The sequence below is a fragment of the Rattus norvegicus genome, chromosome 11 (genome assembly GCF_021556685.1).
Source record: "Rattus norvegicus strain SHRSP/BbbUtx chromosome 11, alternate assembly SHRSP_T2T, whole genome shotgun sequence".
NCBI classification, from domain to species: domain Eukaryota; kingdom Metazoa; phylum Chordata; class Mammalia; order Rodentia; family Muridae; genus Rattus; species Rattus norvegicus.
This window is the reverse complement of record NC_141544.1, coordinates 82,519,319-82,544,100: the sequence shown is the minus strand read 5'-3', so window position 1 is coordinate 82,544,100 and position 24,782 is coordinate 82,519,319. Positions and strand designations below refer to the sequence as shown.

At 42.2% G+C, this 24,782-nt stretch overlaps 1 protein-coding gene across 3 annotated transcripts in view; it reads right to left on the bottom strand.

The window, feature by feature from the left end:
* Window positions 1-239: 239 nt before the first annotated feature.
* Pak2 (p21 (RAC1) activated kinase 2) overlaps window positions 240-24,782 on the bottom strand; it is a 61,272-nt gene continuing 36,729 nt past the window's right edge. For all 3 annotated transcript variants that reach the window (NM_001393703.1, XM_087575985.1, NM_053306.4), the window contains 11 exon segments: window positions 240-2,631; window positions 3,945-4,082; window positions 6,439-6,635; window positions 9,840-9,939; window positions 13,958-14,075; window positions 16,260-16,372; window positions 17,041-17,089; window positions 19,455-19,518; window positions 22,081-22,213; window positions 23,563-23,670; window positions 24,663-24,694. In NM_001393703.1, the coding sequence (NP_001380632.1) occupies window positions 2,545-2,631; window positions 3,945-4,082; window positions 6,439-6,635; window positions 9,840-9,939; window positions 13,958-14,075; window positions 16,260-16,372; window positions 17,041-17,089; window positions 19,455-19,518; window positions 22,081-22,213; window positions 23,563-23,670; window positions 24,663-24,694 (1,139 nt within the window). In that variant the 3' untranslated portion in view covers window positions 240-2,544.

The following is a 24,782-nucleotide window of genomic DNA, read 5'->3' as shown; positions in this document are numbered from 1 at the left end:
GTGCTCACACTCTACTGTTCTAGCTGGGCATGGTGTTCTGTAAACACAGCGGGAGAACGAGAGAAGATACCTTTGTGGCCACCACAAAGTCTGTAAGGTAATAAATAGTAAGGCAAACAGTTCCTAACGACACAATAGGACTGCTAAGGGAGGCTCCGATGGGCATTCTTAATCTAAGAGATGGCAAAGAGGGAATACAGAGGCAATTATTAAAAAAATATGAATCTCAATTCATACAATTGTCTTTCAACAGGATCTCAACATTTTAATTTAAAATTAACTAATAAATCACAATTCTATATTGCTTTAAAGATTATTTTTGTTTAAAAATGACACATCTCAACATTAGCCATTTCTCTTTGCTATTCCAGGTTAGTTTATCCAGGTCAGAAAGAATAAACCACAGTGCAGCTCCCTTAACCTCGGAGTCAGGTTTGAATGACAGAGTCCGTCGCCAGCAATGGACACGCAGATAACCATCCAAGAAAGTGAAAATACAAACCCCAGACTGCTCTGTTGCCTAAAAGCCCTTGTGGAGTCACAGCACAGGAGGGGCAGGGGCACGTGTCCCCTGCGCTGTCTCTGACGTAGGATGGAGCACCTCCTTGAGCAGTCCAAGACAAGCAGTCCCACTGTGTGGCTGGCTTTCTACTGTGTGGCAGCACTGTCACCACAATCCACCCAGACAGCTGTTTACAAACAGTGCACACAGCCAGAGCATGAGGCAGCACAGCGTCCCACCACAAACAGACCAGTTTGCCTCTGTAATTTAGTGACAGTTGTAGAAAAATATAGTCCATAGGAGAAAGAACTCATGGAAAACAGGCCAGGAAGTTCTCTGGATGTTGACTTTCGCTGAAAATCTGTTATCAAAAACCCCCAGTGATCTCTTCTTACCCCTGTATTTTAATGGGAACAACAGGAGATGAAGCCCTGCCCTTCCCCTAATACCCTGAAGAGCATTCGTGACTCATCCATGGTTCGTACTCTGCAGAGTGGCAAGCATGTGTCAAGTTCTTTGAAAGGGGATGGTGGGGACAAACCTGAACCAACCACAGAGATTTCTTTTCTATGGCGGCAGGAACGTAGAACAGACAGTAACACCTCCTCCACAGGCAAAGCAACAAAGCAGAGAGAAGGAAAGACAGGAGGGGAAAAGGGCAGCTAACAGCTAATACTACAGGTCACAGACCTTTTATTAAATCTTTAAAATAAAAAGTATTACTAACAATATGAACACTGCAGTTCTTTCTCCAGTTTGTTTGTTTGTTTGTTTTACAATGAATACCCTACTCATTGGAAAAACAAAGTACCCAACACCCCAGATGATCCATCAAGCTTCACCTCTCGTGAACAGTAAACACTGACAATGGGCTGGGAATACTGTAGATTAGATGAGTCTTTACAGTTTACTGCCATAAGCTTCACCTCTACAATATTGACATTTCATTATTACAACTAGCCTAGAACCTACCAAGGTTCAAATCTTCCTTGGTTTCTGCTAGTCCCAAATATTTTTTCCTTTTAAACAGGAAGTCTTTTAACTTTTAAATTCTGACAATTCAATGGTTGTTATTTGCCCTAGAGGATAGAGGGGGTGAAATATGTGAAATAAGGGTTGATTCAAAACTGACACCTAAATCAGAACATACACAGACACCCATTCCCAAGGAAGTGCAGGGAGGCAGCGGCACCAAAGCCATAAAGCTTGTGTGAACAAGCACAGATCACTTTGGTTCCTAAAGCCGAGTATGAGGAGAAACAGGCAGAGAAGAAGACAAAATGGTGAGAACATACAGTCAGTGGGATTTTTTTCTCTGTATCAATGATTTAGCTATAAATATAGATTATTAGTCTTTTTTCTATACATGTAACAAATGTCAAACTCACTACCATGAAATTTCTAAAGCTGACTCTTTCACATTTGTTAAAAAAGGTAAAAATCACATACTTTCTTTCCCCTTCAGTTTAAGCTCTAACTGAAATACTACACGTACAACAGCTGGTCCTAACTTCTATAAAAAGTTAAAACATGTCAAGCTCCTTTCCCAATATAAAGAACTACATAATTTTTATCACATCTCTCTTGGATTTAGGCATAAGAAAAACTCAAAGCAACAACTTGAAAGGAACGGGTTAGAGGAAGGGAAGGTTACAAAGGAGAGGTAAGACCAGCAGATGCAATCTAGGAAAAACTCGAATCTGACATTCAAGTATGGGAAAGACCCAAAGGAGACACTGAGCAGGATCTACCATACTAAGAGTCATTAAAACAATATGCAAACGTCAAGCACTGTCTGCTGGGAAATGTAAGGCTAGTGATGCAGTCCACAACTCCTTTTGGACCCTAAAGCAGGGGCTCATTGCAAAGTTGTAACTCTCTTACTGCAATTTTCTCTTGGTCATCTTTAGAAAATAATAAGTTTGCTTGCTTTTCTCCATGTGATGCAAACTGTCTCTTTACACCCCTCAGAGTAACAATTTCATGTATTAAAAGACTTCTTTAGAAAATGGATAAAGGAACATGAGGCCTCGCTGACGACGTTAGCGGTTACTCTTCATTGCTTCTTTAGCTGCCAGGATCAGAGGCGTCAAGCTGGATAATGGTTTGGCCAGTTTCAGGAAAGGATGCTGCCAAATGGAGGGAGAAAGGAAGCGTACATGTTACTCATTTGGAAACTAAAGCCCCCCAGTTGCCACTTAACAGCCTCAAACCCTCACACTCAGCACATCACTTGTACAGCTCCAAGTGGGTGGTTTGTGTGTGGTGTATGAGCTTGCCTATGTCTGTATGATGTCATGACATCTGTGTGCATCTGTGGAGGCCAGAGGTCAACGTCAGGAGCTCTCTGCTGTCACTCTTCCCCTTCTTTCCTGACAGTCCCCACTTATTGGTGGGGTTGAGCTGACAGGCTCCAGGGGTCTGTTTATCTCCTCAGCACTGGGTTAGGACACACACAGCCTCCTCACTGAGCTTCTCATCAGTTCTTCATGTCTGTGTAGCAGACACTTCATTCACTGAGAAATCTCCCAGCCCTGGTTTTGGCTTTCTGAGCTAGGGTCTGTACAGCTTATCCTGGCCTCAAACTCACAGCAGTCTTCTTGCTTACTACCTAAGAAGTTACCCACTTTCTCCCCCTCCTCCCACCTCCTTGTTCTCTCTCTACTTTTCTGTCTTTTGAGACAAGGTTTAACTGTGTAGCTCTGGCTGTCCATGAATTCAAAGATCCTCAAAGTGCAGGACTACACTTGTATCCTTTTTTTCTCAAATCATATTTATTTAGCGTGCAACTGTGTGTACTGGGGGTGGGGAGTGTTCCAGAGATCAAGTTTAGGCATTCAGGCTTGGTGGTAAGTACTTTTACCCAGAGAACCATTTAACCAACACCAAGTAAGTTTTGCTCACTGCTTAACACTTAAGGGGGGGAAAGACAGCTCGGAAGGTGGAGTAAGCACTCCGCCTTACACACATAAAGCCCTGGGTTCAATCCCTAGCACTGCATAGGCAGGATGCTCAAGATCACTCCCTATCTTTAAGCACATTAGTGAGCTGTAGGCCAGCTCGGGTCACATATAAAGAAATGAATAAAGAAATAAAAACTAGTTCTTCAGAGTTAATAGTCATAAATGAACATTCTTTTTTAAGGGCCAAAGAGATAGTTGAGCAGATAAAGGCACTTGCTAACACGTCCGATGACCTGCCTCCCATCCCTGAGCCTTACTTGGTGGAAGGAGAGCACCAACCACCAACTCTTAGAGTCTCCTTCATGCATGTCTGTATGCACACATACATGTACTCGCACATGCACACAATACACACAGTTAAATTCTAAAACAAACTTTACTAACAGAAATGAAAGCCTAAAATGCAGCAGCTGCTGTGTTCTTGGCGAATAAATAGGCAAACATCAGCACCATCAAGTTTACCCCCTCACCAAACTTACCTGTAATAGTTCTTTGGCTGAACCCCTCTTCTCCACATCCATTTCCAAACACCGATTTAAGAAATCCCGAAATATGGGGGAAAGTTTTTCTGGATTCTGGAGCTCAGGTGTTCCATTCGTTGCTATCAGGTATAATGCCTAGAAATACAACATTTTGGCACATTAAGGTTTCACAAAATGATCGTGCACCGTGCACCAAGTTTCACACTCTGGCCTCTAGGAGCCACTAGAGGCAGGGACTAGAGAGGCCAAAGGCTTTAGGCTCCTCGCTGCTCTGAGACCTTCTGCACCCACCTAACTCATGCACCCAATGGCGTATGGCTCTCTTCTTGTCTCAGTGCCAAGGACGTGCAGGTGACTATCCTCACTCCTTCACTAGAGCTCTTTGCACCTGGATCTCTAATGCTACTAGTTCTCAGCACTGGGTTAGGACACACCAACTTGTGTCCCAATTTGTGGTAATTTCAGCAGCCACAGAGAAGCACATCACATTCCCGACTGCTCTCCCGATGCAGACACATGCTTCTGGGCACACTCTCCCTCCGTCAGCACGGGCAGCTGCAGTAACTGACGCACTCCACAGTTCATCCTTTGCACATGGAGTGCCCCAACACCAGCAATGCTGGGACCCTGCTCCTCCCAGTGTCCATCATCTCCGTGTGTGTGTGTGTGTGTGTGTGTGTGTGTGTGTGTGTGTGTGTGTGTGTGTGTGTGTGTGGTGTGCGTAGTGGGGATCAGGCCTCACTGCCAGCTCCTGTCACTTCTTTGCCTACTTTACTTCACAGTATTCTCTTGGCTCAATGTGGTTAAAGTTCTTACCACTTCTTCCCTAAGTCTATGCAGATAAGTATGGTGACCAAAAAAGCAAAATCATATTGGCTAACATCTCTCAAAACTGACATCTGCTTAAACTGGGTATGCGATCTCAGCATTCCAGAGGCAGAGGCAGGAGAGTTAGCTGCTGTATGCACAGCAAGTTCTAGGCCAAGCAGGGCTTCACGGTGCCTACCACCCACCCAAGAAACAAAACAAAACCACAACCAAAATAGAGTAAAAATACCCCTCATTGCCTCATATAGGATTAGTGTTTCCAACAACCAGGAAACATTTCCCTACTCCCATACTCCCTGTCCTTGGGGGGGGAGGAGTGGTGAGGGGAGGGAAGCGGTGGCTAAAAACTCAAGACAGGGTTTCTCTGTGTGACCCTGTCTATTCTGGAACTCACTCTGTAGACCAGGCTGGCCATAAACTCAGAGATCCATCTAACTCTGCCTCAAGTGCTGGGATTAAGGGTGTGTGGGGCCAGTCCCCTTTTCTTACTGCAGGGCGTACTTCACTGCTCATGGAGAGAGTGGCATTACTCAGTGAGGACACACTTATCTCCATCATAGCATAGCAAAGGCCCACGTTAGCAAACAGCCCTCTCTTAGCCCATCTCTTTCTTTAAAGTTGCATTCTCTTACTTCATGCGTTTGGTTGCTCTGCCTGCATGTGTGTCTGCAGCCTGTGTGTCCAGTGCCTCTGGAGGTCAGAAGAGGCTGTGGGTCTCCTGGACCTAGTGTACAGATGACTGTGAACCACCATGACTCTAGGAAACTAACTTGGTCCTCTCCAAGAGCAGCTTGTGCTCTTAGCTGCTGAGCCATCTCTCCAGACCCTCTCCTGGTCTCTTGAGATAGCATTTTGGCTTTGTAGCTCTGGTTGGCCTGGATACGTAACTGAGACTGGCTTCAAACTTGTGGCTATCCTCCTGCCTTAGCTACTGTAAGGAATTTAAAGGAAGGAGTAGCAGAATCCCCTCCTCTCAGCCAGTCTACTCTGTGAGAATACAGTGTAGGGGACCTAGATGTGTAGGGAAAGGCACCGAGTGGGCTGGTTCGTGACCAAACAAGGGTTCTTCTTCCTCAGCATCCATGATGCCATGGGTGCAGTTCTCAGCACCACATAAAACTGTGTGGTAGATGTACCCATTTGTATTCCCAGAACTTGGGAAGTTGAGGTAGGAGAATCAGAAATTCAAGGTCATTTACAGCTGCAAAGCAACCACACACACTGTAACCAAAAGAAAGAAAAAAAAAAAAAAAAACCAACCCCACCTATTTAGGGCAATTTAGGTGATTAGATTTACAGACACACAAAACTATGTAACTCACTACCCCAAATCTACAACCTTTGAATTCTACCCTGTAACTCAGAAGCAATACAATACTTAAATACAGAAGAGGAGATTAGTTTCATCAACCATATATATTCAAAATTCTAGTACAATGGTAGACACAAGCAAGTGCAGAGTATGTTCTGAAGAGAAGAACCTTTTCTGGGCCAACTTGAGTTAAATCCGAGAACCTATAAGGTAATGGGGAGAAACCACCCCGACATGTTGTCCCCTGGCCTCAGTGCATGGGTTGTGGTAAACTTATATGCAAAACATTTTTTTAAAGAAGAAAGCAAGCTATTATTTTTTACAGCTAGGCTAGTATTTTGTTAGTCTTACCCGTAAAGGATTTTCATTGAGGTATGGAGGCTCTCCTTCCACCATTTCGATAGCCATGATGCCCAGAGACCATATGTCAACTTTGGGGCCATAGGCTTTCCGCGTGACTACCTCCGGTGCCATCCAGTATGGCGTTCCAACCATAGTACTGCGTTTGCTCTGTTCAGGGGTGATCTGGGCACAGAAGCCAAAATCAGCTACAGAAAAAGCAAAGCACCAAGATTAATGGCTTCAGGGGAGTTTCCCTGTCTCCTCTTCAGAATAAAGCAGAGCACCAGGGTTAACATCTGAGGCGCCCACATATCCACGTCACTAGACACGGCTGCACGTCCTCCATCCAACTTCTTCTTTGTAAAGAATGAGAAAATAAAGCAAAGTATGCCAAGCTTAAAGATTTTTAAGGTTCTAATTTGTTAATAATTTTCACATTTACTTTTGACAACAGCATTTAAGTTATCAGGCCTTTATCTTCTGAGTAACTTAATTCCTAAGAGTTAAAACTGAATGAGGTCTAAAAACATTCTCTAAGGTGAACTATAAAACTAAAGGCAGTGACTGAATTTGAACATGCTCAGTACATGGAATGACATTTCTCTTTTGGTTGGCTGTTGTTTTTTAAAACTTTCCTTTAACATTTATTTGTGTATATAAGATGTATACCTGAGTTTAAAGGGCAATTTTCAAAAGTTCATTTTCTCTCACTGTGTGAGTTCTGACAGCAGGCTTGATAGCAAACATGTTCACTGGCTGAACCACCTGGCCAGGGGAACTCACACTTGAGTAAAATAAGCAAAGCCCGAGTCACTATGCATCCAACTGAGCAGAAGGTTAGAAAGAGCACACCTGACTGGGCTGCACAGCACAGGAAGGTGCTCCAGCATCTTCCTTACATTCAAGGAACAAGGGCTCTGCAGCACCTGAGGCTAAATGGCTGGGACAAGAAGTTACAATCTTTTCTTTCCTTCTAATGTTAAACCTATTAACTCCTCACTTTACGTTTTAGATTTTATTCAGACAGAATTTCATGTAGTCTGGCTGGCTTTGAACTCAAAATATAATCAAGAAAGACCTTGAAGGTCAGGCATGGTGGCACATGCCATTAATCCCAGTGACTGATAGGGAGACAGAAGCAGGCCTATGCATTTAAGGCTGGTTTACACAGTGAGTGCCAGGACAGCCAGGGATACCTACTGAGTGAGACCTTGTCTCAAAACAAAAATAAAAACACAATAACAACAAAAATCACGCCCCAACATGATCTCAACTGAATCTGGACTCTCCTAACTCTCCCTGAGTGCTAGGATGTGCTACCAGGTCCATCTGGCATCCACTGACTCCTGATGTAACCTCTGTTAGCAAGTGGTCGTAACCCTTAGATGTTAATTATGCATTTACTACTTATAACTAATATTGATGAACTGCTTGACGTGTTTTATTTTGTAACTTGAAACTTCATTTTTTTGGAGATAGAGTCTTAATGTGTAGTTAAACTGGCTTTCAACTCACTGGAATTAAAGGTATGTGCCACCATAGTTGGCTTTATTTCTGGCTTTGTGAAGATAGGGTCTCTCTTACTATGGTCCTCAAATTAGCTGACCTCAAATTAGCAGCAATCCTTCTGCCTCAGCAGAGTGTAGGGACTATGGGTATGCCCCATCCCAAATTATTATTTTTATTTTGAAAAATGATCTCTTTTTCTTTTAGATTTATTTATTTATTATATATACGTACACTGTAGCTGTCATCAGATACACCAGAAAAGGGCATCGGATCCCTTACAGATGGTTGTGAGCCATCATGTGGTTGCTGGGAATTGAACTCAGGACCTCTGGAAGATCAGTCAGTGCTCTTAGCCGCTGAGCTGTCTCTCCAGCCCAATATTTATTTATTTATGTATATTATATATATGAGTACACTGTAGCTGTCTTCAGACACACCAGAAGAAGGTATCAGATCTCATTACAGATGGTTGTGAGCCACCATGCGGTTGCTGGAAATTGAACTCAGGACCTCTGGGAGAGCAGTCAGGGCTCTTAACCACTGAGCCATCTCTCCAGCCCCCTTCCAAATTATTTTTAGATTATCTTTTCATTTTAGTACATTTATTAGGTGAATTCTTAAAACTAAAGATATTAAATATCAATGTTCTGATCAACATTTAAGATACTTTAGTTTTCCCTTATAATGTTCTGGGACGCCCTCATATATATATTCAGTAATTCTATAAATGAAGACTATTAAAAGTGTAACTGTTGGGTAAAATATTATTTATAGTGAAAATGAGTATTTATAATAAGCCAGGGACATCGCAAGTAACCTTTAAAAAGTTATTTAGTGGGTTGGGGATTTAGCTCAGTGGTAGAGCGCTTGCCTTGGAAGCGCAAGGCCCTGGGTTCAGTCCCCAGCTCCGAAAAAAAGAACAAAAAAAAAAAAAAAAGTTATTTAGTATGTGTAGGGGAAAGAAAAATGAATACACACACAAACATCTTGAGGCTAGAGGAAATACAGGATACTGTCTCAAATATAAACACACAGCTTGGAAGAGTTATCTAGGTTCAATCCTCAAATTGCATAAAACTGGGTATGGTGGGACACCTGTAACTTGAGAGGAAAAAGGCAGGACTGCTGCAGGTTCATGGCCAGCTTTGGCTATACAGCAAGCCCCATAGCAAAAGAATAACAATTTTTGATTATTAAATAACATTTTAGAAAATATCTCTGAGAAAGGAGGGTGGGAGTGGGAAACAGGCCCTTTTAGCAGATCAGATCTAAAATAATCTTGGTTTCTTATTCAATGCTTTGAGTTTTGAAACTAGAGAATTCTTGAGTCTTGCTGACTCCTCCAGAGGGTTTTCTTGGCACTGTGGAATTATGTTCCTAAAGGAAAAATGTCTGGCTGTTTCATGACTTTCCTGCATCTGACAAATAAGATCTTAGGAAAAGGAGACCTTTGTCACCCCTGAGGCAAAGGTCACACAGCCTTCCTCTAATTAGGCTATCTCCACAAAATTCTTTTCTTTTCTTTTCTTTTTTTCAGAGCTGGGGACTGAACCCAGGGCCTTGCGCTTGCTAGGCAAGCGCTCTACCACTGAGCCAAATCCCCAACCACTGAGCCAAATCCCCAACCGCTGAGCCAAATCCCCAACCACTGAGCCAAATCCCCAACCCACAAAATTCTAAGAGGGTGAAGAGGCGGTAAGGTAGCCCAGACACTGGTCCTCTGAATATTACTTTGTTTTAATCTCAAAAATAATTCCCAACATTTTTTCCTTATTGTACATCTGCAAAAATAGATCAAGTAACTCACTCAAAATATTCATCAAGTTGTAATAGCTTTGCTATGAACACAAGGTGCCCAATTCACATATATATTAGTAAAATATCACTTCATTGCTACTCACTGAGTTTAACTGAGCCTTCCATTCCCAAAAGCACATTGTCACTTTTGATGTCTCTGTGGATCACTTGATTAGCATGTAAAAACTCCAACGCCTGTAAACACTGAACAGAGAAAACATCTATCAATGAAACAGCTCAACAAGTCTAAGCGAGGTCACACAGAGCTGCAGTAGTTCGAGTACTACTGCTCTATCTAGTAGGAGACCCTCTAAGACTGAACATCTATAGAGAAAAGATAACCTCTCACCTGCAAAGTTAAGTACAAAGCCACAACTCTGTGTGGACATGATGCCACAACTCTGTGTGGACATGGTACAACATGACTAGAATCTAAGCACTGGGAGGCAGCAGGCTGTACAAAGGAACACTATTAAAAAAAAACAGCCTCAAAACCAAGGTTTTCTTCCCCGGTCTGCCCTTGAATTCTACTGTGTAGCAAAAGATGACCAGAACTCCTGATCCGACTGCCTCACCAGATTTATTAAATAAAGCCTCCTTATTTTTTTGGTCACTGCTTTTGGGGGTTGAGGGAGGTAGCATTTTCTCCTATACCCTAAGCCGGCTTGGAGAGCCCCGTAATCAATCCTGTTGCTTCCGTCTCACAAAGTACTAGGACTACAGGTGCAAGTCACTGTACCTAAGGATGGCTTCCCAAATCATTAAAAAAAATTTATTTATTTATTTATTTATTTATTTATTTATTTGTAGGAAGGGTAGTTTTTATTTATTTATGTGTAGGAAGGGTAGTTTTGCACATGAGTTCATCGCTTTCAGAGGCCAGAAGAGGACCCCCTGTAGCTGGAGTTACAGGCAGTTGAAAGTAGCCGGATGCGGGTTCTGGGAACCAAACCCTGGTCCTCTGAGGAGCTGGGAGCATTCTTTTTTTTTTTTTTTTTTTTTGGTTCTTTTTTTTTCCCCGGAACTGGGGACCGAACCCAGGGCCTTGCGCTTCCTAGGTAAGCGCTCTACCACTGAGCTAAATCCCCAGCCCCGCTGGGAGCATTCTTAACCACTGAGCCATCTTTACAAGCTCCACTTCCCACTGATTTTCCAAACTTGTTTTCAGTGGCTTCACTTATAAAATGCTGACTGGGCCTCTCTAACTTCTAGGTCTTTTGGGGTTTAAATGACGAAAGGTACACAGTATTTGGTAAGCACACACGGGTTCTTGAGAAATGATGTCAACGTAAAGGGGACTTATGACCAGGCACAGAGTAGGCACACATCTTTAATCCCAGCACTTAGGAGGCAGAGGAAGGAGCGTTTTTGTGAGGCCAGACAGAATGAGACCTTGGCACACAGATACAAGAATGAATTGTGATTACTCTCATTAGAAACTGAGATATTGGGGGCTGGGGATTTAGCTCAGTGGTAGAGCGCTTACCTAGGAAGCGCAAGGCCCTGGGTTCGGTCCCCAGCTCCGAAAAAAAAAAAAGAACCAAAAAAAAAAAAAAAAAAAAAAAAAAAAGAAACTGAGATATTTCAAGGTCTAATGTAAGCCATGGAAAAAGAAGATTTGGGTAGTCTGGCTGTGGGTCAGGGCTGCAGTGTGTAGGCTGACATTCTCATACTTTCCCCAATGCAGTTTGATGAGATGAGGGCTGGCAGTAGGCCAGGGGCAAAGCACTAGCACCCATGAAGCTCTGGGTTTCAGTGCCAGCACAACAAAGACAAGATAGAGAGACCTCAGTATAAAAGGGGAACTTTACCCTGATGCTTCACACCAGAAAGCACTGAGTAGAAAAGACTAGGTTTCTCCCTTCCTTAAATAGAAAAGGAGATTTTAGGAGGACTGGAGAGATGGCTCAGAAGCTAAGAGCACTGGCCACTTTGCTAGAGGTCTTTGTTCACAGTGGCTTCAGTCCAAGGGGATCCAGTGCCCACTTCTGGCCTCCTTAAGGAACTGCATGCACACAGTACACTGATATACACACATACAAAATACCCATAAACACAAAACAAAACAAAACTGTTTGGTCCAGTGCTTTTTTTTTTCCAGAGCTGGGGACCGAACCCAGGGCCTTGCGCAAGCGCTCTACCACTGAGCTAAATCCCCAACCCCTAGTCCAGTGCTCTTAAATATCAGAGATTGTAAACTGTGAATCTGAGGAAAGTCAGTTGTATTTTCTTAAAAACTATTCCCATCAGAGTGGAACAAAATCTGTACACCATTTATAACAACTAAAAAAAAAAATCTTATTCCAAATACTCAACTACTCAAAGGGGGAAAAAATAAAACAGACGCCCAATCAGGTTATTGGAAAGGATAAAGGGTAGGAAAATACTTATACAAATGTACAAATGTGTTACAGTTCTAAAATGCTGGCACATAAAGAAAGTCAAATTGAATGGATGACAGAACTTTATATCAACTGTTATATCAACTGAGAAGAACTGCTAAAAAAAAAAAAAAAAAAGAAAAACTAAACAAACCCTTAGTCAGCTTTTAGGTGATCAAACATAAACCCGCTTTAAAAGGGCTGAGTGCTGTGTGGGATATGAAAGAGTTCAGTTGGTAGAATACTGGCCAAGGATGGGTAAATCCTGGGTAAATCTCCAGTACCTTGTCATACTGGGCATGGTGGTACATGCCTATAATACCAGCACTCAGGAGGTGGAGGCAGGAGGATTGTACTGGTTGGTTTTGTGTGTCAACTTGACACAAGCTGGAGTTATCACAGAGAACGGAGCCTCAGCTGAGGATATGCCTCCATGAGACCCAGCTGTAAGGCATTTTCTCAACCTGTGATCAAGGGTGGGAGGGCCCACTGTGGGTGGAGCCGTCCCTGGGCTGTAGTCTTGGGTTCTATAAGAGAGCAAGCTGAGCAAGCCAGGGGAAGCAAGCCAGTAAGACACATCCCTCCATGGCCTCTGCCTCAGCTCCTGCTTCCTGACCTGCTTGAGTTCCAGTCCTGACTTCCTTTGTTGATGAACAGCGATGTGGAAGTGTAAGCTGAATAAACACTTTCCTCCCCAACTTGCTTCTTGGTTATCATGTTTGTGCAGGAATAGAAACCCTGACTCAGACAAGGATCATGAGGCCATCCTCCCTGCATACTGTTTGAGGCCAACTTGGACTACATGAGGCTTTATCTTACATAGCAATGGGTTAATATTTTCTAAGAATCATGTTTTAAACACCTTTAATAAAAGCTGAAAAAGAACGATCTCATATATGCAATGTTTCCAGCTCACATATCCATCACTGTAGCTGCTGAAAGCTAAAGCAAATGACAGAGAGCACAGGACAGCATTGCCAACTTAGCACTCTGGCTTAGGCAAACAGGAGTCCAGACATTCAATAGTAAATATGGAAGGCAGGCCAGGGAGGGGCTCTGCAGCATGTATGGGCTTCCTACTGCCAAGCCTCAAGATCTGAGTTCACTTCCCCAGACACCCATGGTGGAAGGTGAGAACAGGCTCCCACAAGTTTTTTTTTTTTTTTTTTGTTACTTCCATGTATGTGTCATGGTATGCACATGCTCACACATATGCATACACATACAAGTAAAAATTTTAAAATATGTAAGAAAATAACTAGTCTCTTTACCTTCAGTGGTCTTTACGAAGACCAAGGGCAATGCACTTTAGCAAATATGTCTTGTTTATCACACTGGCTCTGCTTTTCGCTACTAAATTACATATTTACAAAAAGATTTATTTATTTATATCGGTCCACTATAGCTGTCCTCAGACATACCAGAAAAGAGCATCACATCCCATTATAGATGGTTGTGAGCAACCATGTGGTTGCTGGGAACTGAACTCAGGACCTCTGGAAGAGCAGTCAGTGCTCTTAACTGAGCCACCTCTCTAGTCCTGAATTACACATTTTTAATGCTATCACATTTTACTTTGGAAAGTGTCCTATCTGAATGGCATAAACTGTTATGATTAATGCTGCTAAGGTCAGCCTGTGAGATCCATGCCTCACAGGACTAAGTCTTGTTCCACTGGAAGGAAAGAGCTAAAGTTCGTTTTGTTTTTAGCTCTTACCTGATGACATGGTAGAGGAAAACCTTCCAGCATACAGAGAAAAATCTTTGCTCACAGAACCTTTCTTTTTCTCACCCTTGCAAGCACACAGCTCCCTAATGTCCAAAGGAGGGGGCAAACCCACCTCTCTGCACACAGCTGCGATCTGCGCTTCATCCATGCAGGTTTCTGTCACGACATCAGTGAGGGACCCACCAGCAAGGTACTCCATTACCACAAACAACTCGTCTCCTACCAGGTAACTGAAAAAGAACACAGGACATACACATGGCTCTGCACTGAGGAGTTAAAATCTCTGTGAGTTTAAGGCCAGCCCGGTCTACAGAGTGAGTTCCCAAACATCCAGAGATACACAGCGAGACTCTCTAGATGATAAAACAAACAGAAGAAAACAAAAACAAGCAAAAAAATTAAGATGCTCTCTGCAGGCTGAGGACAATCCCAAAACTCAGGAAACAATTAGAAGGATCACTCTGAATTAGAGGCTTGTCTCAAAACAAAAGCCACGAAAAAAGTTTCAGAATCATTTTAAAGCTAGTTTGCCCACAGCTTGAGTATATGTGTGTATATATGTTATTACAATTAGAATCATCCAAGGGAAACAGCTTCTTATTTAAATTGCCTTATATATTTGAGTGTTTTGCCTGCACCTATTCTGTGCATCAGTGTGCACTGTCTAGTAGTAGCACATTGCCTAGAGAGTACTGGATCCCCTGGGACTGGAAACAGAGTATGAGTGGGTGGGTGATCAGAGTTGAACCCCAGTCCTCTGTAAGAGTAGCTAGTGCTCTTAACCACTGAGCCATCCTTCCAGCACTGTGAAAATGTTATTTTAATAAGGCAAGAAAATGAGTGCTGGAAAGACGATTCGGTGTGAGAATTTCCGGCCTTTCCAGAGGATCTTGGTCTGGTTCCCAGCGCCCACATTGGAGTTCAAAGGCCCTTGTAACTCCAGTTCTAGGGCTCTACACTCCTGTGGCCTCCACAGGCACCATCATGCCAAGTAGTGCAAACGCAGACTAGCAGACACATACATAAACATCAGTTACAAACATTCGTAAAAGGGGAAGCGTAAGTGATATAACCATACTATATATAATTAAAAAGATAAAGAAGATTCCAAAAAGAAAGCAAGGAAATGGACCTGAAAATTTTGTTTCTTTGAATATAGTCCTCACAAATAAGGCTTAAAGTCTCAAAACATGTTATCTTTCCCTTATTCTAAGCAAATTTAAATATAGAAAATTATCTGTAATTTATTATAACTAATATAATCTATGCTATTATTCACTAAAGTAAATGTGATTCCTTTTTTAAAACATCATTTGTAATATATACAATTTTATATTCTGTCCTCTGTGGTCTAACACAATAGCTATGCCCAGAGACCTTTTGAGAGTCACCTGAGGTGGAGACATGGAAAGTAAGGTCTGCAACAGAACCGAGGGACATCGTGACAGACTCTGGAGACCAGGAAGCTGTAAAACAACTAATCTCATAGTTCAAAACTGGGTGGCTAGTGACCTCTGAGACCACAGCACATACCACAGACAGCCACTCCTCAGTGTCTCTGCTCTGTTCATTTCAGGGAGCCAAGCACCACCAGCAGCCCTTCAGGGGATGCCCTCTTTTACTGTCAAGCGAGAACCTTGAGGAAAGGCCCTCCCTCCGGTGCAGGCGACTGTCTTGCCCCACCCCGACCCCCTGCCATTTTAATCTGAAGTGCTACACCAGCACCAAACAATCAAACTGCAAATTTCTGTATTTTCTAAAAAGATCGTAGGTACTAACTGTCAGGTTTTATTTTGTTTGTTTTGCTTGCATGTAATGTGTACAGAGGCTGGAGGAGGGACCCGGATGCCCTGGAACCACAGTCACAGGTGGGTATGAGCCATTATGTGGGTGCTGGGAACCACCCTGTGTTCTCAAAGGCTCTCAACTCAACATCTCTCCAGCCAGACAGTTCCATATTTTTATTTCAGTGTATGTTTCTTTCTTCATTTATTTATGCTTTAAGGTTTATTGATGACTTTTTATGCATATGTCTGCCTTAGTGAGCTTCTGTGTACATGTGAGTGCTAGCAGAGGCCACAGCAGGGTGTGGCTCCTCTGCAGTTGACTTCCAGGCAGCTGAGAGCTGCCCTGCGGGTGCTGGGCCCTCTCATTTCATCCATCTCGGTTTTAAAGACAGGCCCTCATCAGGCCCACTCTGAACTCTCAACCCTCCTGTCTCAGCCTCCACGGCTGAGATTACAGAGATGATTCACCATTCTTCAGTTGGTCTCACTTTTAAAGAAAATACTTGGGGTTGGGGATTTGGCTCAGTGGTAGAGCGCTTGCCTAGCAAGCGCAAGGCCCTGGGTTCGGCTCCCAGCTCCGGGGAAAAAAAAAAAAAAAAAAAAAAAAAAAAGAAAATACTTAGTTACCTGTCCAAGAAGTTAACTATGTTGGGATTCTTTAACTCTTTCATCACCAGAATTTCATTAATGATCAATTCCTTCTTTGGTTGTTTCTGTAAATTAATCTGCTTGATAGCAACCTGTAATAAACATATTTGAAGCATCATGACCGCGTTGCTAATTCTCTAACAGAATTACAAGCACCAATTAGCTGGTGATTCACCAAGTACATTTCACACAGCAAGGCTGTTTTCACATGCATACAACTTACGCAGTGTTTGGTGATACAGATTCTAAATTATGCTTGAATCTGTACTTCAAACATTTTAAAATGATATTCTGTCTGTTTTCCGTGTGAGGCTACACATGCTGAAGCAGAGGGGTGAGCTCAGACTGGGAGTGCCCTTTCCCACAGAGCCATCTCACTGACCAACCCAAGGTCAGGCTATACAAAAATTAATTTTTAAAATTTGAAACTGGTAAATATTTTAAAAATACTTCTTTATTCATGATATTAAACATATTCCTTCTTTGCCATCTAAGTTCCTTCCAGCCCAAACCCTGCTGTGGTGGTTTGTGCTTATAAAGCCCAGGGCAGGGAAGTGCACGCAAGCAGAGCTGCTGGCTTCCTGTGAAGACAGCCTCCGGTCACTGCACATTCCTGTCCATGAAGCATGCAGTCATTCTCCTTCCCCAAACAAAGAGCTAACAAGCAGACTCGAGCAGTAGCTACACATTCCTGTCCATGAAGCATGCATTCTCCCTTTCCCAAACAAAGAGCTAACATGCAGACTCGAGCAGTAGCTACCTCTTGCCCCAGGGCCACATCAGTTGCAGTAAAAACTGTACCAGAAGCCCTGCAGAAAAAACAAAGACAGAATGAAATCCAAGTTCTTAAATTACAGCATTTACACAATTCGAAGACTTCAGACTTTGAACAACTAAAACATGATTTAACATCTTAGACTCAAGAGTTATAAAAAACAAAGAGAAAATGAAGAGGCAATACTTATGGCCAAGACTTACACATGAAGTATTTCAGACCTATAAACATAGAAAAACAGCATACTCTCACAAATCTACTCTGTGCTTAAGACAAAAAGAAGTGACGTGGTATGGTGGTGCACACCTGTTAGCCCAGCTCTCAGAGGGCGGAGACAGGGAGTTTGAGAACAGCCTGTTCTATAGAGTGAATTCCAGGATAGCCAGGGCTGTGCAGAGAAAGACCCTATTACACAAAACAAGAACAACAACAAAAAACCCAAGCAATGCCCCTCCCCCCAAACAGAAAACAAACCTAAATAAATAAATAAATAAATAAATAAATAAATAAATAACCCCTTCTCTGCAAAACAAAGAAATACGGCAGGGTGGTGACTGACTCAATGCTAACTTGGATGTCAGAGTTTGTCTCAAGAAAGCAAAACTCAAATCAACCATCAAAATCAAACAATGAACTACGACAAACTTCAAGGCTGCCTCCTCGCCTCTGTAACAAGGCTCTGGTTTATGTTCTATGTGTATCCTGGGTTTGATATGTGTAGAAAGAACACCTATGTCTGTATGGATGTAGCAACTAACAATAGTAAATTTGCTTAGGCAAGAAATAGGTGGGACACCCTGGAGGAAAAAGAATTCTGGGATAGAGCCAGGCCGGCGAATCACCTGGGAAGATGTGAGGAGACAGACACATGGCATCTGAGCACAGGTAACCAGCCACGTGACAGAATGTAGGCTAAAATAACTGGGTTATCTAAGTTATGATCTAGTCAGAGAAGGGCCTAGATACATGGTCAAGAGATTTGTAAATATATTTTGAGTCTGAGTCTTTTTCAGGAAGCATGGGGCTGGGAGGAAGAACTGGGACCTAACTTTACAGATGTGTCCATTCCTAAACATTTTTCTGAACTTCTAGTCACAAAAAGACATCGGTATGTTTCTCAAGAAAATATATTTGACTTTAATTTTAAACTTTACAGTGTTTTGTCTCATGAATTTCTCTGCAGTTTCAACGCTGGCTTTATGACTGTCATCCATACACATAAGATTTATTCTTGCTCTTCCATCGTTATTACGATGTCACTTCTATATCATTTATGCAAAACACAAAGGCGAAAAAAGGCTGGAGAAGTCGCTCAGTGGTAGAGCTCTTGCCTGGATTGCACAAAGCTCTAGGTTTAATCCTCAGCAGCGAAAAAGAAGTAACTTTCATTGTTTTGGTTTTTTCCTCAAAACTTCTTTTTTTTCCCCTCAAAACTTCTTTTTTTTTTTTTTTTCCGGAGCTGGGGACCGAACCCAGGGCCTTGTGCTTGCTAGGCAAGCGCTCTACCGCTGAGCTAAATCCCCAACCCCCATTGTTTTGTTTTTAAAACCAGTGCTACAAATAAGATTTGCAGAGAATAAACAAAAACCAATACTGCCAAAAGCCTGCAATAAATATATATATATATTTTTAGAGATTTATTTATTATATATGAGTACACTGGAACTATCTTCAGACACACCAAAAGAGGGCATCAGATCTCATTATAGATGGATGCGAGCCACCATGTGGTTGCTGGGACTTGAACTCTGGACCTCCAGAAGAGCAGTCAGTGCTCTTAACCACTGAACCAGCTCTCCAGTTCGCAATAAATATTTTAATTGTCTTTAAAATACATTGTGAGTGTAACATTTCTATCAATCTGATTCCTACCACCTATGGGAAATGACACACAGCAAAAAAAGCAATGGAAACCACACCTAGTGACACACAGCTGGAGTCCTAGCACCAGGGAAGCCGAGGATGGAGGATCACTAAGATCTGAACTACACAGTGCATGTAGGGCCAGCCTAGGCTACATAGGGAAACCTTACTGAAGAAAATGACAACGATGGAGAAAGAGAAAAGGAGGCGAATAGGGAAAGAGGGAGACAGTGGAAGGCTAGCAGACGGTCTACTAGTAACCAGTGCTGGACTACGTTTATCTTTTTGAGACAGGTCTCACTGTGAGCTAAGGCTATTCCTCAACCTGTGGCAATCCTGCCTCGCATCTCAGGGGATAGTTTTACAAGGGTGCATCATTACAGTTGACTTACAAGTACAAGTTTTATTTTAACATACATACATAATATACATACAACTGAGTTATATATTTACATTCTCCCAAAGCACCATGCAGAACAGTTCTGTGCTTAATGTCAGAGGGAAGTGCCATGATGTCACAAGAGAGCAATACTTACCCTTGCCCGATTTTTTCATATCTTGTGTATTTTTTCTTAGGGTCACCTATGCTCACAATAGTTCCTGTTTTAAACAAAAATTAGAAATCAGTCAAGCAAACTAAATGTAAACAAAATTTGACAATTATTCCTTTTAATAATCTACATTGATTATAAAAGTGCTTTTCCATATACACCAAGCTTCAAAAATAATTTGCTTTAAATAATGAACACTAATGAAAAAGAAGTAGAGGCTAAAGAAATGTCTCGATGGTTAAAAGCACAGGACCTGGGTTCAGTTCCCAGCAACCACGTAGTGGATCACATCCACCCCAACTCCAGTTCCAAGGGATCCAACACCCACCTCTGACCTCTGTTGGCACCAGATATGCACTCAGTACACATACATACATACATACATACATACATACATACACACACACACACACACACACACACACACACACACACACACACACACACACACACACACAGGCAAAAGGCTTAATACACAGAATTTAAAGTTGAAAAGAAATCAAGAATAAGCAATAAAAGGTGGTTGTACTTTTGCACCAGTTAGATTGTTTGTTTTTTGAAATAGGATTTCTCTGTGTCCTGGAACTTGCTCTGTAGACCAGGCTGGCCTCAAACTCAAGAGATCTACCTGCCTTTGTCTCTTGAATGTTGGGATTAAAGGTGTACGTCATCATGCTTGACCAGGTTAGACTTCTTAATTACTTTCTTAGAAATAATGATGTTGGGGGCTGGAGAGATGGCCCAACAGTTAAGAGCACTGACTGTTCTTCTGGAGGTCCTGAGTTCAATTCCCAGCAACTACATGGTGGCTCACATCCACCATGGGATTGGCTGCCCTCTTCTGGTGTGCATGAAGACAGTAACAGTGTACTCACATACAAATAAATAAATCTAATTAAAAAAAAAAAAAAAGAATCATGATGTTTTAGTATAACCAATTGTCTTAGTGAGTCTAAAACTCATGGAGTCCTCAAAATGTAGGAGTATAACATTATTAATTTAAAAACCAAAACCAAAACAAAACAGGGTTTCATCTATCCCAGGCTAGCCTGGAATTCACTACATAGCTGAAGATAATCGTGAAATTTTGACAATCTTCTTCCACCTAACAAATGCTGGGATGCAAGCATTCAGAATCCTATCCTATGTATGTAACTGTGGGATCTAACATCTTAGCACATGCTAGGCAAGCACTCTACCAACTGAGCTCCATCCTCAGCCCTTTCCTCAGACTATTATTTGTTTGAGAAAGCCTTGATTAACTCAGAACCTACTCTGTAGCTTAGGCTAGTCTTGAAGTCAAACCAATACTCCTGATCAGGCTCCCAGGTACTGAGATCAGGTAAGAGTCACCATGCCCATGTAGGACTTTAATAAACTGTGAAATGACTTACTATCAGAAAAAATGAACAAACAGTCAAGTAACCCTTATGTGGCTGTTCAGATGTCTCTAGTCCAGTCTCTCTCTTTCTGTATCCTTATGGAAAACTTATACTGAAAAAACTTCAATATGCTGAGATATTAAATCTAGGAAATTGGGAAAAATTCATAATTTAAACTCATATTTACTATTAGGTCAAATGGGAGAAAATGACACAGCACTGTCATGTGCTCAAGGTAAGACACGAACATGTGATGCTCAGAGTAGTCTACAAGTCCCCGCTGCAAGCCAGCTGCTTCACTCTGAGCTACACAAAAACTTAAAACTTGAAGTGAGACAAAGCTGCAGAGAGAACCACAGCAAAGAGGACGAGGTAACTGAGTCATGACTTGATGGTGGCATTACTGTTCTAGCCATCATCTCTCTGCTGCTCTAGCAGCTCCCCTAAGAGAAGGAACATTATGTATTTCTACAAAATGCCAAGGTAACAGCGGGCTCACACTTTAAAGTACTGAGGAATAAAAGCAGTAACTAGAGCACACCCATGTCTTAAACACCATCTACACCGAACCATTCCCTGACTCCCTCTCCCTGACCTCCACCACCTCCAGCAGCAGCAGCAGCAGCAGCAGCAGCAGCAGCAGCAGCAGCAGCAGCAGCAGCACCACCACCACCACCACCACCACCACCACCACCATCACCACCTCCACCAAGCCTCTGAAGCTGCTGGAGATTTGCCAGCAGATATTATTGTTACCTTTTAATGCTTGAACTAAACCAACAATGGTGGGTTGTGGGTTAAAAGGAAAGCAAAGAACCTACCCCCTACAGACTTTATGCTGACACATCAGAAAAGGATGTTCTTTAGGAACATTGGTGTTTGTTTACTGTCTTGTGCATAGAGGTCAGAACACTTTGGGAGTGGTTCTGTCTGTTCTACAATTGGATCCTAGGGATGGGACTCGGGTCATCAGACTTGGTGTTGTGACTTTTCTCACAAAACTCCTATGACGGTCCATAGGAGACATGTTCATAGGTTTGCCCTGAGAAATTGTAAACACACACACAAACATGCAAGCCCCCTTTGATAGAGTTCCACATTATGTCCTTTCAATGTGGCTGGCAGGGATCAATGTTTTACACAAACTAAGCAAGTGCTCCCAAATGAGAAAAAAAAATCCCCAGCTCTGGGACGAATGTTCTTTAAAAATTAAAGTACAGACTGCATACTTAATTTCTCCATAATCTCTTCATCGGTCATCTTGGCTTTCTTTTTCTGTTTGTCTGAAGACTTGGCACCACTGTCGACATTAGAGTCACCAACTGGAGCAGGAATAGGGTCGATGACAGACCTTGTGTAGATCTGCAGAGACACAGGTCCATTGATGGGCGTTAGAAAACACATTCTCAGACGGTCTTGGTAGCAGACCCCCCCACACACCTTTTTTTTGCAGAACTAAGTTATCTCTGCCACTGTTTTGAAGAATGGGAACAGTACGTCACACAGATATATACCTCCTACACATCAGATAAAAATGACAGAAGAGCAAGCTTGCAGCTTGGCATGGTGGCACACACCTGTATTCGGGGGCTTGAGAGGCAGAGACAGAGGTCAGGAGTTCCAGGCCAGCATGAGCTACACAGTGAGTTTGAAGCCAGCCTAGACTACATGAGACACTGGCTCAAAACAAAACAAAATGAACCCCAACACAACTTACTAGGAAAAAAGAAAACGGGTCTTGATATTGAAATAACTGTAACTACCTGCCCTGTAAATTTTTCACCAATTCAACATTTTCCTTTCTTTTCAAACAGCCTATCCTAAGTCATAAAGAACATAGTCGTCTATCCCTGAACCAGTCTCAGACCTGTCTGCCGAGCCTGCTCAGAGTCCTGTGGCAGCACGAGCCTCAGTTTGCATGCCAATCTCACCACATCGGGAAAGGTGGTGCTGGAGCAGTTCCTTACTGCCTGAAGTCATAGAAGCCCCTACTCTTAAAATTCCTTAGTTGGTGAGTAATTTCAGTCTTAAATACCTCTTCATTAGACATACAGCCTTTGAGAACAAGATTAAAATATATAACCGAGGGAACAGCAATGATGTTAAGTTTTAGATATAACAGTAACCTACATTGAGAAAGATAGAGAAATACATACTCTTTAGAATAGGGGGAAAATCTAGAAAGGAGAGCCTCGTGAGTTAAGAACTCTAACTTTTGAAGAAGCTGTCAACTTTCTTTTCTGTTTGTTACTTCAGAGACAGGGTCTAGTGTATCAGTATGCAGCTCTAGCTGGCCTGGAACTCACAGACACTACCTGCCCTGCTGGGATTAAAGTTGTACACCACCATAGCTACGCAGGGCATTACGTTTCAAAGGGGTTTTTATGAACTTTAATTTACTCATTGTGTGTATGTACGTGAACACACGCCACAGTGCGCATGTGGCAGTCAAAGGACAGCTTGCAGGCGCTGGTTCTCTCCCTGCACCATATGGGTCCCAGGAATTGGATTCGAGCAGTCAGCTTGGTGGCGAGCACCTTTACCTGCTGGGTCGTTTCATCAGCTCCAAAACACAGGTTCTGAAAGACAACTCGGTCTCTCACAGTACAGTATTTTAAGCTTGAAGCCTTTCTAATGTTTTGACTGCAGGTCAAACATAGATCAATGTGTTCAAAAGTCAAACAGTTACAGATCATCAGTCTGTCACTCACTGATTTTGTATGATCTGGCCGAGGGGCAATGACGGGAGGAGCAGCATCTTCATCGTCATCGTCTTCCTCTGTCACCATAGCTGATGTCTCTGACCCCTTGGTGTTCAGCTGCGTTCACCATAGCAGCAAACAGAGGATAAACCAATAACATCAAAGGTTAAAATGCGACTCCCCTATAAAAAGTCTTACAAGCTTATTTCTTCAATAGCTAGTATATAAAAACTACAGAACTTCACTGGTTCCAATATAACCAGTTAAAAAGGAAATAAACATATACGGTTGAGTATCACTTTAGTGGGGAGGGGACTCAGCTAAGGACTGGTCCTGAGGCTTGTGAATGGTGTGACTGCTCACCTTCTGAGCTACCTTCAGAGCTCCCAAGTGCGGCAGGCACTATTCCTGCCCTTCACATAAGCACACGTGGTGCTCTGTTAATAAGCACTCCTCTTCTGAGGACCAAACTGAAGGCTCTCTGGATCTGTAGACATTTGAGTGCTTTAAAAGATCCAGATTCACCAGTTAACAAAGCAAGAAAGGGAGCTGACAAAGGTTTTTACCTATTTAGAATGCGACACAGTTTACCACACCCAGAATGGTACTGGTAGGAGGTCTGGGGAGGAGAGACTATGCCATCTAGTTCACCATATTCAGGTTCAAAATGGCAACAATGGAAAAGTAGTTAATTTGCTCTGTAAGCCATTATGAAGATTAGTTGCTTTAAACTGTCCGACAGGAAAATCCTATTTACTTAATATAGTTTCTTCAATTAATCAAATGGCTAACTTTAAAAAAGAAAAAAAAAAAGAAAGAAAAAATAACTAAAAAGGTATTTATCTGATAGTTAATTTTATTTTACTCTTGGTTTGTTTTTTTTTTTTTGGAGATACAGTTTTGCTAGTCACTCAGTCGTGCAAATTCACAGTGATTTCAAGACTGTGGCCTCTTGAGAGCTGGGGTTGGAGACATGCCTACCACATCTAACTGTTTACATTTATTCATATTCTTTTCAGTCCCCTGTCCTTATATATTTACCAAGCAAAGTAAAAATAGACTTGTTCTAGGCAACCCAAATTAGAAACTATAATAAATTATTAACTTACTGCTGGTGTTCCAGAAGGAAAGCCATCTTTCTCTGAATGTGAAACAGAAAAGATATTAACAATTTGAGAAAGAGAACTGGGAAATGACAAAAAAAAAAAAAAAAAAAAAAAAAAGCAAGC